This window comes from Mytilus galloprovincialis, chromosome 10, assembly GCF_965363235.1.
Source record: "Mytilus galloprovincialis chromosome 10, xbMytGall1.hap1.1, whole genome shotgun sequence".
Classification (NCBI taxonomy): domain Eukaryota; kingdom Metazoa; phylum Mollusca; class Bivalvia; order Mytilida; family Mytilidae; genus Mytilus; species Mytilus galloprovincialis.
The window spans coordinates 84,575,105-84,591,096 of NC_134847.1; the positions used below are offsets into that span (position 1 = coordinate 84,575,105).

The window sequence follows — 15,992 nt, forward strand, 5'->3', positions numbered from 1 at the left end:
TTCGTTATTTTCCAATAAGTCCTTATCTTAAAATGTCGATTCTCTCTTTGGTTTAACTGTCATATTTGAATGTTCTACTCATTTTGATTATATCTCTCTTTCTTTTAAACATCTTGACACGCTTGCAGGAAAATATTTATTCAAAACTATGACTGAGTTATTGCCAACAACAAACTAATTTAATTGCATGAAATATAACATACCTTCATTATTAATTTGATCATTGCTAATCAGAATTATTGCCTTAAAAAAGAGGAGCGAAAGGTTCAGAGGGACAGTCAAACTCATAGATCAGAAATAAACTGACAACGCCATGGCTAAAAACGAAAAAAGACAAACAGACAAACAATAGTACACAAAACACAAAATAGAAAACTAAAGAATAATCAACACGAACCCCACCTAAAACTAGGGGTGCATCAAGTACTCCGGCAGGTTAAGCAGATCCTGCTCCACATGTTGCACCCGTCGTATAAATTATATTTAAGTATTTTTCTATTTCATACCAAGGAAACTTTGGCTTGTCATTTAACACCGCTCTTTGGTGCCTGACTTGAATAGGTACAAGAATTACATGCCAGGTTTGTGCATTTGCTTATAATATAATTATAAAACTAGCTTTTTACATCCATATGTACTATGTGCGTGTATCTCTCACCTTCCCATGCAATACCGTCCCTTGGTTGTTTTTACAGACAAATTAAACATCCAATATATACATTGCAAAATTATGTTAGGAACTTTTTCATATTGAGGTGTACCTGGGAAGGAGGGAATTACTTTTGAATGTACATTATAGTGTGTAGTTCATTATATTCAATTGAAACTGCTTTTTTATGATCTTTATATGTATACTAGAATAGTATTATTTCTTTTTTCATATTGTAATCTCTTAAATTGTATTTTGCTACCTGTAAGCCCACTAAATGGAAATACAACTTCTACTTCTGTATATATATATGAAGTGCTAAAATTGTAACATTATTTTATTACATGATGGTTTTGAAACCGATACATATTCATTTAAACTAGAAAAAATTACTATCCAGATCGTTAGTAGAAGGTATGTATTGAAGGCTCGCAATTTACAAAAATTAGATTTGGCTTACTCTAAACCTAACCATGTTTTAGATCATACGATTGGGAAAACTAATGTCTAGAGAGTTAGATACGTACTTGTTTAATAGGTATTTGTCTAACGTGTGCGTCCGTTTATTAAGAATAATACAGAACAATACAGTATTTTTTCTTTTTTTCTTTTAAAGATGTCACATACTGACCGTAATATTCATAATTATCAGACAGTGTCTAGACATCTATATAAAATTGCATATCAACTATTGGGGATATTTAATCTTTCATATTATTAATAAAGATTACAGCGTTCTTCTACTCGAAACCAGAATTATTTTTATTTATCAATGGTATTGTATACGTAGGTGTGTATATTCGGTCTATGATATACAGTTTTATCCATTAATGGATGTTTCAGATAATTATCCATCATGCTAAAACAACTTTCAAATTTTAAAAGTTGTATAATAACGTTAACGGATTAAATTTTTCGTTAATCCTGGAAAGTTATGCAGTTGCTGTAAGTGTAGTATGGTATTAGATGCATTGTAAGTATACAATTATTTATTTCGAAAGAACCATGTACCATCCAGCTTTAAAACTAATATGTATGCCACTTTGTTGAAACAAGCACTCATTTAAAATATATTTATAATAGAGTATGTTGAAAAAGGTAGGCTGGGCAATTTTCTGTTTAGAAGCATATTTGAACTATAAGTAAGTCAGTTGACCTTCATTCCTGGGTAGATTGTCAGACGCTTTGTATTTTTTTATATAAATATATATTATTAATATTCTTGTTTTGTTATATTCTCATTAGTAAAAATGTAGTCACTTAACTGTATCATGGTTTAACGTGTCTATTGATGTTGATCAGACTTTTCTACAATGATTTCTGCATGCTTATCCTAATGAGATTCACAACTGGATGTGATTAATCGCGTGACTGTTGATTCCCACAAAACAAGAGATGATGTTATAAAATACTAGAGGTCAAAATAAATTTAAGGCTATTATCAATTGACTGCACGAGTATATGTGTATAGCAGAAAGTTGATGAGCCAAGTTAATGAAAAAGATCGTCTCGTTCTATTTAAAAAACAGTAACGTGATGATATTAAGACCTTTTCGAAAAATATTCCGTATCACGTGACTACGTATACATAATGGTCTTGAAATATAGATTATAGGTACTGACTTTGTTTATCATCTTAATTACGTGTTAATGTTCCCTTTGTTTGTCATTGTCAATTTTATCCTTTACTGTTTAGTCTTTTGTTTGCGCTTTTGACATTGTCATTTGATTAGGGACTTTTCGTTTTAAATTTTTCGCGGAGATCAGTATTTTTGTTATTTTACTTTTTCTTATACATCCCGCCTATTGTCTTGTTGTACTATGGTCAGTTTTGAAGTCTCGTCCTTCAATTTTGCTAATTTACTTTCTCTATATGCCATTTTTACATTTCTTTTATAATACAGTTCTTTAGTTGTTTTATTAATTACGATTATATTACATTATTGATTTCTGTACTTCATTTTTTACTTTTTTACTTTTAATTCCTATTTATTTTTGCGCACAAATTGTTATCAATAAAATGAAACTCTATGATATGGACTCTCATACAAGTGGGAGATTTACTAGCTACAGATTTTATCAACCTTAAGAAAATGCTTGTACTAAGTCAGCAATATGACAGTTTTTACAATTCGTAAGAAGGATCCGTGTTTTTGAGTTCGACAATTTAAACAAAACATTCGTTTTAAATTTCACTTGAAGTTCGACATTTTTTGTTATTTAATTCTTGTACTTCGGGAAAATACATAGCCAACAACCATGTATAAAAATACTCAATTACTTGGTAAGATATCTGACTAAAAGGTACATAAAAGGAAGAGCCACAATTCAGCTAAGGTTGTTAAATTTGTCTATAAAATACGAAATTTGCGTCATAAGATATCTTAAATTGTTAATTATGACAAATTAAAGGTTTCAATGATACAAGTACATCAACAGATTGTAGCCATGCGAATTTATGTGTGTAAATTATTGTGAATAGGGTCAGAATTTTGGCTCTAAAAACATGATAATACAAAAATTAACATCTAACAAACTTTGTAGATATGGGGATTATAGATATGTGTGGGCGTTTGCACTTAAACATTGATGTTTTTCGATTTTATGTAATCAATTGTCAAGATAAACAACAATGGAAATTATAAATGTAAATTGTTGTATCGGTATCGTAAGAATATATGGTTCGTTTCTACAAATAAGTATATCGCGTCCAAACTTTGTAAAAATGGAACACATAATAAGTTCGATTTTGTGTTCTAAAAATTTTGTCTTTAATATGATGATTTATCAAATATTTACGTTGTAAAGGTCACCTTTAAATTCTTCCGTATCACGTGACTACATTTTTAAATCAGTTCACCGACTTCTGTGTGAATCATGTCAATACTGATCAGCTGTTTGTATAAATAAACCTACTTTTTGAAATACGAATATCAGCACAAATCTAACATTCCGATATTTTAAATAACAAATTACCGACAACATTTCAAGCCTAACTCATCTTATTAAGTACTAGACACACCCGACTTTAAACGATCATTTAGTATAAACACCAAGTGTAATTCAATATCTTATGAACTGACGTTGTGAATCATCTAAATAGCGTGTTATCTATTATTATTTTATTTGACTTTGTGAATACTCCTTTTCTTTAGTAATATCTGTTGCGATGTATTGATTCATCCCGTCAGTGTTATTGCGCTGTGGTAAAATTGTTGTATTCTGGTCTTTCATTATTTACTAATGCGCTTGTTTATATGCCTTTTTTGTGTTCCGTTATTTTTACATATTGTAATGTTTGTTTTAATAGTCATTAAAGTCATAGGAAACGAGTGACTGGTGAAAAAGAATGTGTACCTTATTTTTAAACCAATGCATGCATGTATATATATATCATAAACCTTTATTCAGTATTCTGTGCACGATTTTATCATTTTTTTACGCATCCATATAGTATAATCATAAAAAAATTTCTCGGTTTGCTATGGTGTGAAAATATGGCAGCTATTTAATTGTCTTGTTTTGAGGCCGTATTTTACCGATTGTCACCTTTATAATAACCAATCAACAAAGACGCATGGATATTGAGAACGTGTATAACATGTACATTAAGATATAAGTTTATTTCAATGACAGATCCAAGGTAAAGCGATCACTGTTTTTTTTTTTCTCTTTCGAAAAAGGTCACGCTGAGTTGACTGCATACGGAAAACATATCTTCGAATTGTTTACTGAAAGCAAGCAATTAAAAAAGTACATTTCTTCTAAATTTGTACAAATTATAGAATTTTCTTGAGAAAAAGTATATGTACATAAATTTTATAATAAAACTAGCCATTTAGTCATAAAAAACATATGCATCATATTTTTACTCGAAGTTGCATATGACATTAAGATTATAACAAAATGTTGACTGCTATACCCCTATTTTTGACATTTTACCAATTATGTTTTTTTTTGTTCACACATAGTTGTCAATTTAATGGAATTTTATATGACTGTTTTATAGGTGAGAGGTTTAGCTAGCTATTTAACAAGGTTATATTTACCATTTTCTACGTAGCAAATGCCCGTAACAAGTCAGGAATATGACAGTTGTTATCCATTCGTTTGATGTGTTTGAGCTTTTTATTTTTCCATTTGTGTAGGGACGTTTAGTTTTGATTTTTCCTCGGTGTTCGTTGTTTTTGTTACTTTGTACATAAAAATTTCCAAGGAATCTTATACGTCAGGAATATGACAAAATGTTTTATGGGTTTGAGCTAGTGATTTTTCCATTTGATTAGGAACTTGTCGTTTTGAGTTTGGTATTTGTTTTATCATTTTTCTTTAAGAAAGTAATGAACAGTAATGAACAACTTTCGTTAAGGAATTATTTTCAATTTTGAATTGAAAGGAAAATATTTCAGACAACAATGTTTACCTATCTTACTTTCTACCATATGCATGAAAATACGTAAGATGGACGAATTTGTATTGATGTTAGTTTAAACATATTTATTTATAGTGGATTGGGAAACAAGTTTTGAAACTGATATTTATCCCTTTACACTTTTCTGATGCGAGTGCTGCATTGTTGCGGCATTAGCCTGCTCTTTTTCGAAACTTACAAGGGTGTCTTTAACGTGCAAGAGATATGGCTCTCTCTTAACACGGATCAGCAATTTATCGTCACCTTCCGACGGACTATCATCGATTGATGTTAAATCAAGTGTTGGGTTCTGTCGGGGAAACATGATTTATAGTTCCAATAGCTTTTAGTAACTACTTGTACTCCTACATCAATACATACGTTAATTCATTTCATTTATATCTAGAAATTAACAATGAGGTTGGTTGATAACAACACTATGCGATATTAGCGATGATTTCAGCTGATGATAAAATTGAGAATGGAAATGGGGAAGGTGTCAAAGAGACAACACCCCGAAAATAGAGCAGACAACAGCCGAAGTCCAACAATGGTTGGTCAATGCCGCGAGAAACTCCCGCACCCGAAGAAGCCCCTTAATAAATATGTTACTAGGTCAGTGATAATTAACTTCATACTAAACTCCGAATTATACACACGAAACCTAAATAATACAAGCCAATAAAGGCCAGAGGCTCCTGACTTGGAACAGGCGCAAAAATGCGGCGGGGTGTACCATATTTGTTTTTAGATCTCACCTTCACCTAAACCTCTAGCCAATGTAGAAAAAACAAACACAATGTTTCAGAATCGCCTGCATAGGAAGTATACATCTCCTAGTTGGTATAATATTTCAAAGCAGGCATTTCCTCTCATTCCCCTATTGCTCACAATGAGGCTATAAAATCCAGAAACTCAAACGATGTCAGTGAAATCATTCTTATTGAAACTTTACGAACGTCCTTACGATTTGGTTGACCTTATGAAATATCTGTTTCACAGAAAATGACGGATAAGTTTTAATTCTAGTTAACACTCTCCTGTTAAACAAAACAGTAAATATTTATTTTATCAGAGTTCTGAACACAACATACTTGGGGCGAGAATTACAACATTATTTGCATGTTCCTGAACATTAAACATATGTAATATGCATTTCATTCTTTTGTAATCGAGCTTAAATTCAAATTATATTTTTCACCAGTCCATTATCCAATTCACATATTGAGATGATGATGTCATGCCAATAAGATAATAGATTTTTAAGTGGCTTTCATAAGATTCAACAGATAACTGGATAGCGGAAACAGGTAGGCGGGTGTTAAAAAATTATAGGAAATCACGTTTTCTTCTCGTTTGTTTTTTTAAGATTATCAAAGATTAAGAAATCCAAGTACAATAAAGAGTTTATCCTTCTTGTTTTTCACTTAGGTATTTGCAAAAAAAAAGATAACTGCTTATATCGAAAATTCGAAAATAATCTGGAACCTACATATTAAGCATTGGCTTGTTTCGTATTTTTCTGTTATTTTTTGTCCTTATTAATAATAAGTTAATAGAGACACATGTATCACTGTGTTTCGTAGGGATTGCATTTGTCTATAGCTTAAATATCTAACTTTCTCCTTGGTTTTATTTCGTGCCTGTGCATGATTACTTGTTCAGACAATATCGTCATATTATATTACAAATGGTGGACCAGTAAGATTACGATAAATTCTTATTTCATCTAAACAACATACGTAAGGATAGTATAACGCTGAAATAATGACTCATCATACAACATATTTTTATTTTATGTTGATATACCGAAATATACTTGAGTATATGTTATACGCGTTTTCCAGTGAAACATAATATATAGGTCACAAATTTGAATTGACCAGTCATTGTCTAGACAAATCTACGTACAATAACATTTTTTCATACAGATACTACTCACCGTAAATACGGTTGTAGAATTATTTTCGTCACATAAATCGACCCGGAAACTAAACATTTTCAACAATGACAGTGTATGTATACAATTATTTTGTCATTTCAATCATTTTGTGTCATGCAGTACGTCACTAAGGAAAGATAATGTATTAAATTTAGTAACATAAGGATTTGATATTAATTTTAGTAAGTGTAAACATATAATGTAAGTACATTTTTATCTTTGGGGTGATTTGAGTGAAATAGTATGCCTGGCTTGATAATGTTAGTATTATTTTTTAAAATATGTTACGCATTGAACACACAATTGCAATATTCTATTTTGATAGAATTTTATATATTATCCTATGTCTTTACTTTCTTTCCATCTATAACGGGTTTATGGATAACGACAAGAGTCATGTTAGAAAAAAACAAGCAAAAAATGAGTTCATGTCAATTGCAAAATTAATCTTCATTTTTCAATTTACAATTCGGGGGGTCCAAATTATGTTCAGAAACATTGTCTTTTCTGGCATTTTTTTCACCAAAGACATTTCAAACATAACAAACGTTATAAGAAATAGTACACGTATTAATTATTTATTAATTACTTAAAGTACTGTACACAGTGTTTCGTCATTTAAAGATATTTACGCAAGTATGTCAAATAGTACGATGACCAGGACAATATTTTTAGATTTAATCGTCAAACATACTATATTGCTATATTATATATCATTGGATTCGAACAAAATGAGTACTTTTGAAATATCGATGTCGAAAAAAGAAATGTGGTAACAGTTGTGCATAATATAAGGTCAAAGATCAAATTCTGTTTTTATTTTTTTCTTCCATATTTTCAAAATTTGAAGATATATACAACAATTTAGGTTAAAGGAGACATTTTTCAAAAAGGTTACAGTAGTTACCATGCCGGTTGACATTCAACAGCAATAAATGATAAATATTATTTTTACCTCAAGCCTACTATCATGAAAGCATATTTTTCAAAAGCTCATTCATGTAATTCATTAAAAAAAAACACTCAATACCTCGAAAACAGTTACAATTTCAAAATTCAATCAAAGAGTTCCACATAAAAGAATAGACAACTTTCGAGTTCGATGCATTTCCGTCAAAACTTCGGTTTTAGTGAACGTCACTCGTGCGTTTAGGTGAGTCGTGACTTACGGTGACAAGCTTGACGCGCATTGTATAAATTTCATAATGATATGATTTCAAGAGAATTTTCTGATCATAAAGCTTTAAAATTAACTTTCATGCCAAAGCAAGGGCTTCATCTTTGTCAATATTACCAAAGATCTGTAAACCACTGAAACAGTCGTGCGTGTCCTTCAAAGTCTTGTACACAGTTTGTTTACCTACTCCAAACAGAGACGAAGATGTTTTGCATCCGGTAAGTGCATGTACAGCAGCCAAAAGTTTACAAATTATTGGGGAAAGACAGGCACATAGTTGGTGGATGGGTTAAAATATTCGACCACACTTTACACTGCTAATGTGATCTCAGAAAGTTGTAGCATATCGAGTATAACGGTCTTTTGTGTTGCCATATCGGTCCATATACCGTTTAAATGTCCAGGAGTGTGTCTAATTGCAAATACGCCATCTATAAAAGGTCATTGAATATTCTTAGAAAGTTGTAGCATATCGAATATATAAACTGGCATCCATCTTCAGTAATTGTTACGGTTGGTTTAAAAAAATGAGGTAACTTTTGCGATGACGATGTCAAAGAAGTGACCAATTACCCTCTCGTTCTACTTGAACATTTGACAGCAAATTTTTTACTGCTTTAAGGAACATACCTCAGTATTTGAATGTTAGTGAAACAGCACATTTCCATTGCTTATATGTATCTATAAGAGGCTGTATATGAGCCTAGACTAGCTCTGTCATATGAGCGTAAGGACTTGTTTATGGCTTGAATTGCTGCAATAATGTTTCTGAGATAAATGAATTTGATAATTTTGCTTACGAATAAAAGACTATTATATATAATAAAGGTATGAAATATCATATAAATGTTGATTATTTTACATTTTGAGTAAAAACAAATGATGAAATTGAATCGAAACGTAGATTATTAAGAGCAATTAAAGTATTCGTAGTGTTTAACTTTTACAAAAACTCTTTATTGCGGAATAATTTTGCTAAATTTCATTTGAAATCGTTAAAATAAGTTGTAACAACAATGTATATAAAAACAGAAATTATATCACGGATGTTCTTTTATAAAGTAGATCTTAAAACGTTTACTGGTCTTTTTTTTCAAGTTAACTAAAGTACTTCAAAGTCCATTTTACAGAAATTGCACCCTACGATTTTTTGACGACCAATCAAAATTTTAAGTTCAACATTTGAACCACCAATACTGTGATTTATAACCGTGTAGTCCGAATGACAATTAAACTCTTTAAATAAGCGATTTTTCCTTACTCGGTCACCGTACTAAAAATAACATTTAACTTTGTTACTTACATGTATTGAAAAGGTACGTAGTCAACGTACATTTATTATGGAAGTTTTCATTATAAACCGAAACCAAAACCAAGACCGATACCGATACCGAAACGAAGGATGGTCAATAAATAAATTTAAAGGTTGATGAGAAATTAGTAACGATAATTAATTGTAGTGAACTCAACCACTATATTCATTTGTATTTGTCTTAATCCACACCAATTATATATAGAATGATATACGATTCACATGAATCTATTTCAACAATGACGATTATTATTTCAACCTGTACTGAGTACACTCATTCAGTAATATACAATTAATAAAGTCTGTATAAATTGAGGTATACTGGACATCAATTATGAAGAAATTTTAGTCGATTATACAGTACTGCACGTTGTTGTACAGACGATACAATATCACTTATGATTTTATAACTTTTAGTTCGTCAAATGAGTTATATAGATAAAGTGTTCTTTTTTCAAATTTTCAAATATAAATAAATAGATTGATTGAATTCAGACTAACATGTACAGATGAGAATCTTTGGTTTCAGTTTTGGTTTATGTATCGGTTCTTGTTCGATAAGGTTGTTGGCTGATATTAATGATGTCCACAAAAACAACAATTGACCAACGGATGCTTATTTTTTTTATTTGGTGTTTGTCGTTGTGTGTCCGTTTATCAGGGTTTAAGACAGTCAATATCTGCATAATAAAAAATAACAGAATTTGATTAGACTTTCATCAAAGTCAGAGGGTTAGCGCTATAAAACCAGGTTTAATCCACCATTTTCTACATTTGAAAATGCCTGTGCCAAGTCAGGAATATGACAGTTCTTGTCCATTCGTCTTTGATGTGTTTTGTCCTTTGATTTTGCCATGTGATTATGGACTTTTCGATTGGATTTTCCTCTGAGTTCAGTATTTTTTGGTGATTTTACTTTTTTATCAGTGTGTATGTTTATATTGCTTTAGTTAATAAATCAATCGATCTTTCTTAATTGAAACACATAGCAGGTAGATTGTCTCAATATATCCAAGCTTCTCTAAAGAGGGCTGGAATGATAACAAATATAATTTTGGAAATATGATTTTCTTATTAACAAACATCTCAATGTTTTTCATAGTATTCAATTCCTTGCATTTGTCGATGATTTTCGTCAAACGTAAATATCGTTCAAGGACATAATCTACATCATGTTTAATTTGAGCATTCGTCTACAGAATGAGATGTTCAAAACTTAAAAACATCATCTACTGTAAAATTCGATTACATGATTCCAGACTCAATTACCAGATTCGAAGTCATAGAGCGTCTATCGAAGCTAGGAACCATTGTTTTTTTCCCATATTTGTAGCTTGTTATTCGCATGTGATATTTTTATTAACATTTTGACAGTGTAATTCTAAAATCTGTTCTGTTTTATGAATCCCAAACTAGAGTTTATTTAGAGTTATGATGATATCTGTTAAACAGGTCCAGTGTTTATTTGGATGCAGCGCACTTCCGAAACATAAACTGTTTTGAATTAATCAAAGAAAAAAATGTTTTTTCAACAATCATAACTTTTATAATAATTTTGTGTTTTTTGTTGTTTTAGATAATGCAATTGAAATGGAAGAAATCAGATTATTTTTATGACAGTGAAGGCTATGAATTGCAAATCAGGATCCAAATTAGGCATTTGTATTTACCAAATTTCTATCACTTCAATTTTAATCAAGTAATAACTGTATATGCTGTTCCAATTAGCCATTCCGTTGTCCTTAATCAAAGACAAGATGGAACATCTCTATCAATCCTGAACGCAATAATATCACATCCAAATAGCGTGCTAAATCTATATCACACTAGTACTATTCATCCTGGGGACAGTATTTGTGAAAATAACAGTGGAAATGTAAACGTCAGTCTAAGTGTCACAACAAACACAGCTATATCTTCTATATCTGCAGAACATCAACTGTCATTGAATACTTCACATGCACATATAATGCTACGCAGCTCTCATCTTATGACAGAAGTTTCCGTCTTGGATTATCAGTCAAGCAACAATGACTTGACAAATAATGGAAGACAAAATCGAGATAATATTATTGACATTCACGCGGGTAATACTTCTTTTGATAGATCCGTTCACGGAAATCTTGAACAAAGGGAGGTCCATAATCATCTTTTAATGCCAGAACAACAATCTACCTCGGAAGAGGCCAAGTCAAAGCATACAACAAATAGTCGTAATGTGCGTGTAGGAAAAAATGAAGTTAGTAAAAATAACAAGTCATCCCGAGAACAATTTCATGTTTTGGATTTTTCGCGGCGGAAACATTCAAATCGAAGTACAAATAACAATATCGATACTTTAGACTGTAAAGCACAATCATCAAACCAACAAAAGATACCACCACATGAAGCAAAACCAGACGTTAACATCAGCCGTAAGTAGATAATGCATCGTTTGTTACTTGACATTTGTATTTTTATTAAACCTTACGTTACAATGCCAGATTTTTGTTTGGTTTCAAACGAGGGAGACAATTTACTCTATCCTATAGCTCAACAGCAGAAAATTATTTTGGATGTCATCCTCTCATGCAGACCACTCAAATATCGCTGATTTAAAAGACAATGCATTGTATTTACTTCTAAAGATAACACTAGATTTTGCGTTTTTACACTGATTTTCACTGTAAAAAAATACTTCTTCACTTTTTTTTTTTTTTGTACAATTTAAACGTTGTTTTGGAAACGAATTCATAGATTCATACTTTTGATTTTAGTTTAAATGACTATAATGATAGGACATTCAGTATAACAATTATATAACACAAAGCTGAGAGGAAGATAGAACAGATTATTACCACTCGAAAACACATTAACAACCTTGGCTCTACCGCGGTTATGAGTATGATGATTTCGAAATACTAAGGATTTATTCCAGGCATATATTACTTAGCTGTATTTGCACGACTTATATGTAAAGCGTGTCTTGCGTATTGCTTTATAAGCCTGAAACCTTTGATAACTTTTTTTCAGAGTGTTCATCTGCCATATCATCTTCTCAGCTATGTGTTATTTATATAATGAGACATAACTAATGTTGTTAAATGATGTGCATCACTATAATAATTTTAAGACTATGTCCTTTTGTTCACAGCTGCATCATATGATGAAGACATGATCTTTCAATCAGTTTAATTGAAGTCCGGAGCTGGCATGTCAGTTAGCTGCTAGTTGTTATTTATGTATTACTGTCAGTTTTTTTTATTTTCTTTGGTTACATCTTCTGACACCAGACTCAGACTTCTCTTGAACTGAATTTTAATATGCGTATTGGTATGCTTATACTTTTCTACATTGGCTAGAGGTATAGGGGGAGGGTTGAGATCTCATAAACAAGTTTAACCCCGCCGCATTTTTTCGCCTGTCCCAAGTAAGGGGCCTCTGGCCTTTGTTAGTCTTGTATTATTTTTAATTTTTGGTACAATTTGGAGTTACGTATGACGTCCATTATCACTGACCTGGTATATATATTTATTAAGGGGCCAGCTGAAGGACGCCTCCGGGTAAGGGAATTTCTCGCTGCATTGAACATGTTGAAGACCTGTTAGTGACCTTCTGCTATTGTCTGTTCTATTATCGAGTTGTTGTCTCTTTGACATATTCCCCGTTCCCATTCTCAATTTTATAGAAGAAGAACAGAATAAGCAGTTATTTAACTTACTATATTTCTGAAACTTTATGTTTTTGCATTTCGTAGCAATTATACAATTGATATTGGTCTAAGGGAAACAACTATAAAATTTTGGTACTTATTAATATGTTTTTTTTTCCAGAAGTCGGAACTAACACAGCTATAAATGAACAACGTAATGATTTCCCAGCAGTAGCTTCTGAACTTCTTGACAGTGGTTTCAATAGACATCAAATCGATAGAGCTTTAGACAGGTTTTACCAGAATAGAGATATAGTATATACTATCATAAGTAATAGTATGTATACGTTTTGAACACAACAAAACGGAACGTCAAATTCTTATAAAGACGTTTGTAACTTCTTTTAAAATTGGTTTAAAGATATTCAAAACCTATAAACGACTAATAATCTGTTATAACTAATCATGTAGCAATCTGCAGTACTTACCTGTGACCTATGCTTCACAATAAGTGCAGGTTTTGAAGACGAGAAGCAGAGCATTATAATATCTTAACATGGTGCTTTAATTTGAATAATTTGTTTTGACTGAATTTAAAAAACTTTTATTTTTCTAATCAATAAACATAAACCGTAAGGTTCAACAACGCAAGTTTACTTTCCCATTTTAATACAATGGTGCATCATGCTAATCGTGAAAAACACAAGTATGTAAGTGACTTACCATGTACATGGAGGCCGCGACAGGTTTCATGAAAATATGGGCCGCCAAGGCAAAGACAAACAATACCATCCGCTTAAGGCTGTTTGCAAGATATACCAAGAAAAAGACAGATCGACCACTGAATCTTTAATTGAGTAAGTAGTATTCACAAACAAGTTTAACCCCGCCGTATTTTTGCGCCTGTCCCAAGTAAGGGGCCTCTGGCCTTTTTTAGTCTTGTATTATTTTTAATTTCGGTTTTTTAGTACAATTTGGAGTTTAGTATGACGTCCATTATCACTGAGCTAGTATATATATTTATTAAGTGGCCAGCTGAATGACGCCTCCGGGTACGGGAATTTCTCGCTGCATTGAAGACCTATAAGTGACCGTCTGCTGTTGTCTGTTCTATTGTCGGGTTGTTGTCTTTTTGACACATTCCCAATTTCCATTCTCAATTTTATAGAAGAAGAACAGAATAAGCAGTAATTTATCTTTCTGTTGTTTACTATATTTCTGAAACTTTATGTTTTTACATTTCGTAGCAATTATACAATTGATATTGGTCTAAGGGAAACAAACATAAAATTTTGGTACTTATGCATTTGTTTTTTTCCATAAGTCGGCACTAACACAGCTATAAATGAACAACGTAATGATTTCCCAGCAGTAGCTTCTGAACTTCTTGACAGTGGATTCAATAGACATCAAATCGAAAGAGCTTTAGATAGGTTTTACCAGAATAGAGGTATATGATATACTATCATAAGTAATAGTATGTATACGTTTTGAACACCACAAAACGGAACGTCAAATTCTTATAAAGACGTTTGTAACTTCTTTTAAAATTGGTTTAAAGATATTCAAAACCTATAAACGACTAATAATCTGTTATAACTAATCGTGTAGCAATCTGCAGGTCTTACCTGTGACCTATGTTTCACATTAAGTGCAGGTTTTGAAGACGAGAAGCAGAGCATTATATTATCTTAACATGGTGCTTTATTTTGAATAATTTGTTTTGACTGAATTTCAAAAACTTTATTTTTTGCATTAATAACCTGTAAGGTTCAACAACGCAAGTTTACTTTCCCATTTTAATACAATGGTGCATCATACTAATCGTAAAAATAACAAAAATGTAAGTGACTTACCATGTACATGGAGGCCGCGACAGGTTTCATGAAAATATGGGCCGCCAAGTCAAAGACAAACAATACCATCCACTTAAGGCTGTTTACAAGACATATTAAGAAAAAGAAAGATCGACCACTGAATCTTTAATTGAGTAAGTAGTATTCACTGAAAAAAAAACAAAAAATACCAGGCTCCACTCAACAAGATAGAGATAACAAAAACCCTTCCATTGATTTGTATGAGCTTGATATCAACTCTTTAACTTTTTAATTGCTTTTATAACATTGCGAATTGGAATGGGGAATATGTCAAAAGTGACAACAATCCGACCAAAGAGCAGATACCAGATAACACATGAAAGCCACCAATGCGTCTTTAACGCAGCGAGAAAATCCAGCACATATTCAAAGCTTCTTTGTGTATTATAGAAATCAAATTTAGGTGTATATTTGCAACCTATGATTGAAAAAATACTCATGCCACATACAGGCAAAAATGCAGAACCTCCTAGACATGTTGTGACGGAAAGCACAAAATAGCACAATAAAAACGTGGGGTGACAGCACATTCCCTTTTTGTAATTACAAAAATATTGATATTAATTTCTTTTTTAATCTGTAGGTCATGATAACCCAACGTTAGAGGAGCTTAGATATATTATCGTTGTACAAAACAGTGAAACTGGTGACGAAACAACATAATTATAATATATTTATATGCAAGGATTGAAAATGTTATATTTCACTATTAGTACATGTTATGAACATCGACAAACACTTTGAATAAAATACTTAACAAAAGTCATACTTTAGTATTTGGGAAATGATATGCTTACCCTTCCGGAGGTTATCTCAAAGTTTGAGATGGTAGTTATGATCCTCTGTTTGTTTTGTCGCTTTTTGCCCTATTTGATGCTTTTATGCATCCAACATTCATAGATTTATTTTTGATGTTTTTGTTATGATTTCGGTTGGATAATCGGTTATGTCTGATCGTTTGTAGTCCAAATAATTATAAAATTTCCTTTCCAT

At 31.6% G+C, this 15,992-nt stretch overlaps 1 protein-coding gene across 1 annotated transcript; it reads left to right on the forward strand.

The window, feature by feature from the left end:
* The first annotated feature begins 70 nt into the window (after positions 1 to 70).
* Positions 71 to 15,767, forward strand: LOC143048651 (uncharacterized). Its single transcript, XM_076222439.1, has 5 exons — positions 71 to 1,622; positions 11,068 to 11,905; positions 13,304 to 13,459; positions 14,447 to 14,572; positions 15,583 to 15,767. The coding sequence occupies exons 2-5, from the start codon at positions 11,071 to 11,073 to the stop codon at positions 15,660 to 15,662; spliced, it is 1,197 nt and encodes a 398-aa protein (XP_076078554.1). The 5' UTR covers positions 71 to 1,622; positions 11,068 to 11,070; the 3' UTR covers positions 15,663 to 15,767.
* The last annotated feature ends 225 nt before the right edge of the window (positions 15,768 to 15,992 follow it).

What these genes read in the sequence shown, in the direction of transcription:
- LOC143048651 (XM_076222439.1), top strand. Translation starts at nt 11,071, where the DNA reads ATGCAATTGAAATGGAAGAAATCAGATTATTTTTATGACAGTGAAGGC. An exon ending in ACCAGACGTTAACATCAGCC is followed by an intron (nt 11,906 to 13,303) that starts GTAAGTAGATAA and finishes TTTTTTTTCCAG; the next exon opens with AAGTCGGAACTAACACAGCT. An exon ending in ATATACTATCATAAGTAATA is followed by an intron (nt 13,460 to 14,446) that starts GTATGTATACGT and finishes TTTTTCCATAAG; the next exon opens with TCGGCACTAACACAGCTATA.